Raw genomic sequence first — 11,448 nt, forward strand, 5'->3', positions numbered from 1 at the left:
AATTAAAGTTGGTCTAAAAATGTACAATAACTCAACAGATTGTGATACGATTCCCTCCTCTAGGACAAGGGAAAGTGAAACCTGTAGGCCTCTAACTGATAGATGACTGAAGTGATATTTTGTATGTTAGTATTTTTTCTCTTTAGTTTGGCATGTGACCTAAGTGTTTTTTTGTTACTTTTGAGGATGGTACAACTGAAAAAAGTAGTTGATTCAAGGATTAGTTTATTAACAGAAAATGAATCATCAACCATGTTGATTATTGAGGAAGTTATTTATCAAGCAGAAATGCTTATATTTATCTGGTTCTAGCTTCTCAAATGTGACGATTTCTGGTAGTTTTCACTATTTTATGTCACTGTAAATTAAATACCTTTGGCTTTTGAAATTGTGATCAGAACAACAAGTCACAAAACAAGTAATTTGTTACCATGGGCCATGAGAAACTGTGATAGACGTTTTTCATCACATTTGACATTTTACAGACTAAATGATAATTTAATAGTAATTTAAATAGACTTACAGGGCCGAATTAATTAGTAATTAAAGTAATGCTGCCAACACATTTCTTCAGATTATCATTTTGTTTTAATTTAAGGTTCATTTCACAGGCTGAATAAAATTCTGTTACCTGCCACTGATTCACTGTATATTATAATAGATCAGGTGCACATTCAGAAAGAAGCATCCATGGGTATAACCGGGATTGCACCGGCTCTGATGCAGGTGTACGGCAGGGATGTTTACTTGGATACGTGCAAACGTCAAAGCGCACACATCGTATCCCAGCATGCAGCAGGAGGCCGTTGAGAGATCCACCAGCTGGTAGTGAGTTGCTAGAGCGCCGAGCAGGCAGCAGTCAATGGTCAACACAGCACACACATTTCCTGCTCCATGTGAGAAACACTGAGCAGTCTACCTTACGGGCGACAGAAAAATATGCTGTTCGGACGCCCGACGTGGTACCGCAGCGGCTTTTGAGTCATCATTGTCACCCGGTTTTCATTTTGGAGGATTCCTCCCTCCATCCTCCGGATCGCACAGAACAGGCAATGACAACGGTCTCAGCAACCCCGCAGCAGATGAGGGACCGGCTGCTGCAGGCCATCGACAGTCAGAGCAATGTGAGTGAAGCTAGCAGGCTAGGTTAGCTAACCTTAGCTTGTTTACCTGCACTCCCGACAACCTCGGCAAAGCATTTCAGCCAACAGCTGTCACTTAACTGTTTCATTGTATTTAAAAATGCACGATTTGCGATTTGAGTTGGCACTGACGTGTCGAATGACTGCGAAATATGGAGAGACACCGAGCTCTTGATTTGACAGCTTGCAAGCTAACTTAGCAGAAGCGCTGCCCTGGTTAGACACTAGTCTGGCGTTGGCTGGTTTATATAGCATGCTAGCTGCTAGCCTAGCCGTAACACCAAAGCGGGGTTATGGTATTGGACTGCTTGGGGGAATATAATGCATACATGTGCCCTAGAAAATTTGTATTTAACTGAGACATTATCTGTACGTTGTACTGATTGGCCAGACTTTCGTTGTAGACCGTTTACGCTGTTACCGAAGTGTGGGAGGTAGCTAGCTAACTCTTAGCTTGATTAGCTACGTTTTAGGAAATAGTCGGACCCGTTGCCAAGTTAGTTAAATGCTAGCGGTAGCCAAATCAGCTAACAGGTAAAAGTCTGTCGACACTCAAAACGCTTCTAGACTTTCTCGAGAAAGAAACTCGCTCAAATTAAAGTTTATGACTTTTTCCTCAAGTTTTTGCTGTAAACTCACACTTTTGTTAAAATGTTTGCATTGGTTGAGTTTTTTGGAGTTGACACTTAATCTCCACTTTTCAACGTCGATGTGAAGTAGACAGAAAAGCTAATAATTCCAAAGCTTACTTCTAAACTAACTTGACCCGCACTCCCCCACAGGTTGCAGGCATGATTTGTTTTTTTCCGAAATACTGGAGTGTTCCTAGCCGTCACATTAGGTGGATTGGTTAATTTCGTCAGTCAGTCATTTGCATTGTCATCTATTTCACCACGACTGTGATTTCGAAGTGCTCATGTAACAGTGACTCCCACTGTTATTTTCTAGTAGTGGTGAGGAGGATAATACTTAGGATAATACTAAATATTTCCTTTTTAAGCAAGTAATGAAAAATGTTTGATTCCTCCCTGCAGATATGCAATATGGTGGCTGTATTGGAGGTAATTTCCGGTCTTGAAAAGTATCCAATCACCAAAGAAGCACTTGAGGTAAGACAGTTGACTATATGTGAACTTTTAAGCCATGTAGAAATTGTGTATTGTCATGTAGAAATTTGTTTCTAACTTTCACCCACATTATTTATGTAGGAAACCCGACTAGGAAAATTGATCAATGATGTAAGGAAGAAGACCAAGGATGAAGACCTTGCCAAGCGTGCTAAGAAACTCTTAAGGAACTGGCAAAAGCTAATTGAACCTGGGCCAGTTGTGGTTACGAGTGTTCCTGGGTCTACCAATGGCAGTTCTCATCCCTGCAGGACAGATGCCTCTTCTCCTGATATTTCTGTGTCAGGGAAGGGTGTCCCTGAAGTCAAAATCAGAAACGATGTTCACAACACATACTCACCAAAAGCTGAGAAATCAAGCAGCCGCAAGCGCCGAGCAGAGCACAGAGACAGTGGAGTGCACTTACCCGAAAAAATTTCCAAGCTGTCTTCATATGATAACGCTGTTTCACCACCACCCACCAATGGGATCGCAGGCAGTCCTGATGTCCTGCCTGACCAGCAAGTAGTCCTGTCTCCTGACAGATCTCGGATAGAGCACCTTGATAATGATAAAATCAGCAGAATACCGGTTAATGCTGTCAAGCCTCGTCCCAGCTCCCCTGGAGTAGCCAAACTACCTAGCACTTCCTCTATGATCAAGGTTGCTGTGATGCAGCAACAGGCCAGATTGGATGAAGGGGGAGGTGGTGGGGGGTATTATCAAGCCAAAAGTCCACGTGCCCTCACCACGAGTCCAAGGAGCGTGAAGCAAGACACACTGACCAAGCGCTCTTCAGCATATGCACCGAAAGGAACACCTATCCCAAGTCCTTCCTCTAGGGACTCTCCCTTGTCTTTGTCCCAGCCTGTATCTTCCCCAGCCCAAGCATCCTATGCTGACAAGCTGCCACATTCTTCTCATAGGTCTTCAATGCACTGGGCCAGTTCGTCAGAAGTCCACTCTCATTGCGCACCGCAAGACATATCTGCAACACTGGAATCCCCATCAGTCTCCCCGTCACCTTCTCATCCCCAGCACAACTCAGAACTACACAGACTGACATCTGAGGGAGCCATGTCTGTGTCTGATGACACAGACGGGACAACAGTCCCAAACTCGGAGCATAAAAGGAGGAAGTATAGGTCAAGAGACTACTCTGTCAACCTAGATGGCCAGAAAATAGAGGACACGACCAAGCCTGTACGGTTAAAAGAACGCAGATTAACATTTGATCCTGTCACAGGTCAGATCAAACCTCTGGTACATAAAGAGCCTTCTCAAACAGATGAAGTCCCTATCCCTGACCCTGCTGAGTCTAGGCAGAGAACTGAAAGCACTGTACAGCAGCCCGCTGCCCCAGCCCAGAAACCTGTCCCTGTCCCTATGCCTGCCCCAGCACCTGCCCCGGGTCCTAGCCCCAACCCTTTTCTTCAAACAAACTGGAAGGAGCTGTCCAGAAATGAAATCATCCAGTCGTACTTGAACCTTCAGAGCAATGTGCTCACCTCTTCAGGGGTCCAGGCCCCTAGTGCACACTTTTTCATGTCAGAGTATCTGAAAAGGGAAGAACAGGAGATCAAGGAGTCACGGAAGATACATGTTCTGCAGTCAGACAACTCTGTAGGGGCTTTATCGGGCGTGAGCCGGGAGGTGACGGACGAGGACCTGGACAGGATACACACACAGCACTGGCCGGGGGTGAACGGTTGTTTTGACACCAAGGGCACCTGGTATGATTGGACAGAGTGCATATCATTGGACCCTCATGGGGATGAAAGCAAATTGAACATCCTGCCATATGTCTGCCTAGACTGAGGGGTTTGGGAAGATTGCTGTCCTTTTCCACTCCTTTCTTTGTCTCCCTGCAGAGACGTTGTGATTTTGTTTGTCCACTGTGAGTTCGGCAAATTCCAGGCCTGCTAAACCCCCCCCTGTCCCCCCGCCTCTTCCTCTTTCTGTGATAATCTGTTGAGATTTTGATATAAAAAAAGACTAAATATTAAAAAAAATCTAGTTGAGTTTGTAATACCAAGGGCTGTTTCTGATTTATTTTTCAAAATGAAAGCCACAGGAATGATGAGGCCCTAGTTGCAGAGTGCTGCTAATAACAATAAAGGCAAGAAAGAGAGGACAGAATTATCCCAGACAACTGGAAATGGTGTTGTGATGTGAATTTTTCATGTTCTGAATCGTACCTCTATTTCAGCCTCACTGGGATGATACTGTTTTCTTTCTTTTTTTACCTTCCAATGAGGATTTACTATCTCGGGTTAAATTTGGGGGAAGGCTGGGGTTTAGCCGTCCTGTCTTGACCGCCATATTGGTGCCCAGAAAGGTGTTAAGAGTGCATTTAGCACAGGTAGAGCTGAACATGTCCAGAGTGTGAAATGCTGGAGCATATTTGGCAGTTACAAGAAGCTTTATGTGAGATATAAAGAGTAAATTATAAATTTCTTATCATGTATACATATATTTATTTTGACCATTTCATTTCTGACGTTCATCCAGACAGATGCTCAAAAACGTATAGAACTATTTTTCTTTCTTTCTGTTTGCATTACAATGTTGTCAGCCTACTCTTCTATGTCAAAGGGGCATACCGATGTTTTTTGCATGGTCTTTCTTTATGATTGGCTACTGCTTTTGGTCATTAACATTCCATACTCCACCCTTCACCCACCTATGCTCTCTCCTGTCTGATCACGTCGCTCCTATATGTCCGTGTGATCTCAACTCTCAAGAAGACATGTATTCTGAAACATCACTTGATTTCCAAATGGTTTCATTAAAATTGTGTGGCACTAATTTGAAATGAAGTCAGATAAAGTGGGAAAATAAAACTCACCATACACTAATTCTTTCCCAAGCCTAAAATATTAGAGAATGTCAAATCACATGGTGCTTATCAATAATTGCATTTTCGAGATAAAAACAAGGACATGTTTAAATGCTGGGACTTGGTTTCCATTCCGTGAGATATTGTTGGCCTTCTGGACTTTCTTCACACTATTTTGCTGAGTGAAACAGCCTCAGTTGAATGTACAGGAGTGAGACCTCTTGTGCACTTGTACAGAAGTTGCTAACTTGGTCATTTCATCACTGACTTTAATTGAAGTGTGAATAGTGACTGATTATGTGCCCGTAGTGTATTCAGACACATTCAAATGTTTTTGCAGCTACTTTCAAGAGTACATTTAGGATGCTGTTAGAGGTAACATTTCTGTAGCTTCCATTTATAAGTACAGCAAATGTAAAAGGAAGAGAGAGAAGGCTGTGTGGATCAGATGTTGGCATTCTCCATGTTACAAGTAATACTAAATCTTGATTTCCCTTTATACTCAGTAACTACCACCCCCCCCCCATAACTTATATTGAGATGGGCTTCTGTGTAGCCTCTCTGTCCATACATTCTTTCAGTCATTCATCCCTACCAATGTGCCTTGGTAAATGGTAAACCCGGATTTGATCCCGCATAAAAACGCGCCTGTCTGCGGAGCTGGGTTTATGTGCAAGAATTCCAAACCCCGCGATCAATACGACGCTGGTATATGCACCATTGCCCTTTTTGTACACACTGATCTAGCGAGGGTGAAGCTGCAGACAATGAGAAACTGCACAACAACACAGCTGGCAATAAAGGAAAGTGCTACAACTGGTTGATAAGAATCTGTTTTCTGGAGTTTTGACTGGGGCATCTTTATTTGTTCAGTGTTTAACATCTCTCGATTGTTTGAAAAATAAAATGATCTAAATCTTCAACTCGGTCAACTGACTTGTGGGTCTTTTACAGTGCCATTGTGTTTAAACTGCCATATTGAATATTTTGCGCAGTTGAAAGTCTGTCTGAGCTCTGTACACTTTTAACCTTTTGGTTTTGACTTTGCATTAAGCTGTAATTTGTTGTACTTACCCAGTACAGCCATGCGGGGGTGCACATTGTCTATTTGTCTCCTTTGTTTGGATCAGAATGTGATGCAAGGGTGGGATTGTATGAGTAATTTCAGTTCATTGGGAATTAATTGATCAGGCTTGTAATTTTATTAGGCCAGCAAAGAATATATGACCCTCTATTTTTAAATAAAAGATTTAAGCGTGAGATTGTGCTTCTTCAGCGGAAGCCATGAAATATCCTTGTGTGTACAAAAGTGACGTTTTTATTTGCTCTGTTATCCTCAACATATGGGCCCCTACATGTTTGATAGACTCAGGGGTATCACAGCTACGTCACTCCCTGCCATGACTCAGTGAGCTGACGTAATCACATCACAGATATCAGGCTGACTAATTGTCCTACTCCCCCAGACGTGTTTACTCTCAGACTCTGAATCAGTCCTCTGCACACCTGTTTGACGTAATTGCCTGCCACATGTACCCTTAGAAATACAGCTGTATTTATGGACTGACGCTGTCAGAAAGTGAGGAGAGACATCTGGGTTGAAGTTGTGCAACTCACTGAAATCTGCCGATGTTGTGATTGGTTGAAATTAGGTCTTCTTGTAATTATTGATTAATATGCTGGTGATTTTCTTGATAAATCGATAAATTGTTTAGTCTTTAAGATGTCAGAAAATTGCCCCATATGATTTTGCTTTTTTTATATGACAATACAAAACCCAGAGATGAGGGTATCCAAATAATATAGTCATACAACTGTCAGTCAATCAATCAGTCAGATACTATTTCAGCTTTAGTAATATGAAACAGCACACTTTGTTTGGCAGATGGTTGAAAACCCTTTCAGGGTTTAATTGAAACCTCTCAGTCAGTAAGCTCCTCAACCTCAAACATACTTTGCGTATGATGACACCCAACTTTATTTCCAACACAAATCACTTTAATTCAGATGTTAGAAAAGTGACTAAATGCACCATGTGACCAGACTAGCTGAAGCAAATGTGACCAATTTGTAAGTCAACTAGCTGCATTTTATTTCAGTCAATAGCTCTGCTTTTACCAATAGCCCTATTGTCCATATGTAGATAATGGCTGGTGTGAAAAAACAACTAGACGTATGTGTATCAGCTTTCTTTATTATTTGATGATTTATATGGTTTCTCAATGCGTGCATGTTAGGAGGAACAATCAGTAATTTTATAATGTCATGTACTGTGAATAGTTGTCTGTATCATGATGGGTATCAGGCTGAGGTGGAACTTGCAACATTTTAACACTTATAAAACTTTTTTTTTTTTTTTTATTCTTACAGAAAACAAGCTGCTTCCCCCATTTAATTTTAAAGCATGTTCTATTGTGAAAGTAAATTGTTAAGTGCTGCTAATTTTTGAAAAAGAAAATAGAAGTTTAATTCTAAGAAGAAGCAAATACGTTATAGACCAGACTTTCTGTATAGAACTGACTTATTCGAAAGAAGAAACAGAAAAAGCCCCTTTGACCTGAAAAGAAATCCCTTAGCCTTCCCAACTCATGGGTTAAATTATACACAAAGCATTAATATGCAGATATCCTGCCGAGTAAGCTGTTGTCAGACATTATGGAGCAGATTTACAAATCCTCGCATGTGAAGGGAAGACGTACTATCTGAAATCCCATAGCACTGACATTACGTCACCTCAGTAGCTCTCTCTACTAGTTTAGTTCCTCTAAACTTTTTTTTCCAGCAGTGACTCAAAAAAGTGCGACAACTTGTCTGGTCCGCTGCACGTCTGGTATGCAGGGTGGGACCGGTGGATCACTCCCACCATTCAGGAATTTGGGAAGTTTCCATCCATATAAGGAGTTTTTGATTTCAATCGCGATCTAAGGAAGAGTAAGGGAAAGGTGGAGCCTAGGATCGATTAACGAAGCGTATATCCAAAGATTATACAGGAGGAGCAAGAGGAGTCCTGTCTGCGTACATCCGCAATAGCAGAAACTTCTATGTACAATTTTATACAGGGTAGTTTGAAATAATTTTTTTGGAGTGTTGGCTTATAAAGCCTGTGATATATGGTATACCTCTGTAATGACAATCCCTTGAGGCTGCTCAGGTCTACCAGTTACAGAATATAACTTTTTTTTTTTAGTAATAAAGTTCGATGTGTGTCAGTTTCGCAGTAAAGAAGCATGCTGTCACATCCTTGGATTGGCACATCTCAGCTACTGCACCCTGTTTATACTTCCTCTGTTTGCATGACATGTCCGCTGTGTGTTACAGGCATCGATTCACATGTGAGAAATGATGCAACTCTCTGTGATGCAGCGGCTGTGTGTTAAACATATATTTTTTAAAAGGCCTAATTACTAGACACATATTTTATTCATAGAGTAAATTTTAGTCTCCACAAATTTTACCCAAAAACTATTTCAAAGCTTTCTCTAACAACACTGCCAGGAATAAATATGAGGTGAGAAATACTGAAGCCCTTTTCTTATATTTCCTTATCTTTTATTGAACAAAAACACTGATCAAGCGCAAGTTTTGAATTGTAGAAAAACAAACAAACAAATGACACATATCAAAACCCCTCTTTAGCTAGGGGCACTTAACACCACTACAGCTTTTTTTCAGCAGCCTTGTCATTGCTCCTATTTTCTTGTATAACATAATCACTGAGGATATTGATTTTCCATGTTTACATTTATTAATGCTATACATGTCAGAGGTCGCATGCCTCTGGAGCAATGAGAGATTAAGTGTCTTGCTCAGGGACACAATGGTGGGTCATATTGGGGGATTGAACCCAGGTCTCTTACACCAAAGGCAGGCGTCTTATCCATTGTGCCATCACCACCCGACCCGATCCCATGTTTCAAGCAAAGATCTACTGCTATAGCCTAAGTTGTTGGCTAGCCTAGGGTGTAAGGGTTTAAGTTGCGTTTCCAAGTCTGGTGAAGTCTCTGAGGTGAACTATCTTGACTCTTGATCTACGCTCTTTGGTAGAAACCGTGGGAGCGCTCTAATTGGCGGCGGTAAAAGAGAAAGGAAGTATTTAGTTCACTCCGTTTTCATTGGAAGAGAGAGTCGAAGATAATTTTGCGCAGTTTCTATCCTCAAGTTGATATCTTTGTTTTTTTTTTAACCCAAACAGAAAAATCACAGCTCTTTAACAATGTCTTTTAACAAGGGTCCTGCCTACGGACTATCAGCGGAAGTCAAAAACAAGGTAGGTGTATCCTACATATTTTTATGTTTCACTTAAAGTAGCTACGTTTTATTGAACTTTTCTGCCTATCATACACTCATTGTGCTTTCCTCGGAGAGCGACTACGGGAGTCACCTGGCCACCATTTTGATATGCGTGTCAGGTTAAAGGGTAGCCGGGGGTGGATGGAAAAACAGGAGAAAGAATTTTAAAGTGTTATTTTAAAAGGTTAAACGGACTTTATAACTCTCATAAAACTTTGGGTTAGTTTGAATACCTCGCAAAGTATAGGCTATATTGAGTGTTTCACCTTGAATAGCAGAATATTGTTTTATTTTATTTTTCCCCATGCAGGAGACAAACTTGAAAAAGACTATGGGCGTTGTCCCTCTTGGCAAAGAAGCGTGTCGTTGTGGCAAAGTTATCCCCGTTTCCAGCATTTTCTATGCCCTGTGCAGCTCGTTGCCCGGCATTGTGACCCGCATTAGCAGATAATGCAATTCGCCTATTAGTCTCCGGGTTGGATGCTATCCATCCTCGTTGTTGCCCTTTGCTGTGCCTTTTTTTTATTGCTCCTTTTTAAACAGCAATAGGTTTTCCATACGCCTCCTTTGTGGCAAAGTGTCGGGCTGCTTCTTTTGATTTAAACTTCTCTTCAGTCATGTCGGAGTGTAGGAAAGGTGTGTCTTTGTGTAGAGCGCGAGTCAGAGTCACACAAACCAAACAAATCTCCAAAATGAGCTTTCTCTCACTCTGGTAATGTGTAACTTTTCGAGTGCGGCCTTGAGGAGGAAAGCACCTTGGACCTGCCTGCACAGATCTCTGCACATCCGGGTCCACTTAAAATACCAGAGCTGATGCTGGAGATCACTTCTCTGACCACATTGTGTATCACACTGAGCAGCAAAACTTTGACGCATTTCCTTTTTTTGAAGGGGACATAGGTTACTGTGTAATTCTGCTCATTCGTCTTTATTACTAAAGCTTTTATCGCTGCCATCGTTTTTTGCATGCTTTCCTGTATGTTGCAGCCATGGAGATCTAAAGCTTTTGCTCACTCTGCTTTCTAACACATACCTACCAGTGTTTCTTTAACTGAACTTCCAGCATCTTCAGCTTAAAAAAAAAGAAAAAAAGATCTGATTCCTTGGCTGTGCCCTTGTATAGAAGAGAAAGGGTCATGTTCCCTCCCAGAATGTCTACAGAACAACATGTGCCCGACATAAAGAAAACATGTAGATTTCCTCTGTCTGTTACTAGTGATGCCCTTGAGGAGGGGGGGGGCTAAAGAGATGCTGACTTGAGTGGTATTTCCTGCCATCAGTGACGTAGCCTCCTCGGTGAAATGTGAGGCATTTGGGGATTTTACACTCCCTTTACAGCCTCCCCCCTTCCCTCCCCTTTAAACTTCTGATTAAAACTCATAGATGTAGAATTTAAACGGTTAACTCAAAGTTAAGCAGCAGTTTTGAGTGCTGCCACAGTCCGTGTTCATTCACTGGGTCAACACGCAAAAGTTCTGCGCCCTCGCTGCTTTATTCAACTCTTTTGTCCGTGCACTGTGGGGTAAATTCCTTGCGTTCAGCTTGTCTCTGTAAATTACAGTCCCTGAGATTCTTTTGTGGGCAATTAAAATAGCCAATGTTGTGGGTTTTTTTAAAATATGGGGATAACTGAATGAAGGAAATCTAATTACAAGATGGGCATTCCTTAAGAGTACAACCAGCTGTGAGGTGAGTGCGGCCAACTTCTATAGTAGGTTAAAAACTCTGCGGTTCAGCTTCTCATTGCCCTCCAGACAGAGAGATTGTTGGTTTGGTTTTGAGTTTGCACTGGAGCTCAGTCAACACCTTTTCCTTTACTGGACGAGAAGAAATCTATACCTGTTTTAGTCTCCTACTTGTTTTCTCTCTTCCATGTCTGCTTTTCAGTTTGTCGCACAACAAACTGAAACTGCTGTTTATACATGAACATAATGCTCCTCCTTGAATGGCCTCTTTCAGGGCTAGCTTAGCATGTTTCTCACACTTCTGTCATTGGATTTTTTTTTTTTTTTTTTTTTTTTTTTTTAAAGCCTGTAAATCAAAATAACACCAACAGTGACACCCTCACTAG

General features: G+C 41.6%; 2 protein-coding genes across 2 annotated transcripts in view; both read left to right on the forward strand.

Annotated features, from left to right (window-relative positions):
- Positions 1–723: 723 nt before the first annotated feature.
- On the forward strand, positions 724–6,010 carry crsp7 (cofactor required for Sp1 transcriptional activation, subunit 7). The gene is made up of 3 exons (XM_046052442.1): positions 724–1,124; positions 2,177–2,251; positions 2,351–6,010. The coding sequence occupies exons 1-3, from the start codon at positions 1,053–1,055 to the stop codon at positions 4,064–4,066; spliced, it is 1,863 nt and encodes a 620-aa protein (XP_045908398.1). The 5' UTR covers positions 724–1,052; the 3' UTR covers positions 4,067–6,010.
- Positions 6,011–9,194: 3,184 nt separating this feature from the next.
- Positions 9,195–11,448, forward strand: part of cnn2 (calponin 2) — a 7,287-nt gene continuing 5,033 nt past the window's right edge. Inside the window, exon 1 of the mRNA XM_046052713.1 lies at positions 9,195–9,354. Within this exon, the coding sequence (XP_045908669.1) occupies positions 9,301–9,354 (54 nt within the window). The 5' untranslated portion in view covers positions 9,195–9,300. The remainder of the gene's footprint in view (positions 9,355–11,448) is intronic.

Source organism: Micropterus dolomieu, linkage group LG06 (assembly GCF_021292245.1).
Source record: "Micropterus dolomieu isolate WLL.071019.BEF.003 ecotype Adirondacks linkage group LG06, ASM2129224v1, whole genome shotgun sequence".
Classification (NCBI taxonomy): Eukaryota; Metazoa; Chordata; class Actinopteri; order Centrarchiformes; family Centrarchidae; genus Micropterus; species Micropterus dolomieu.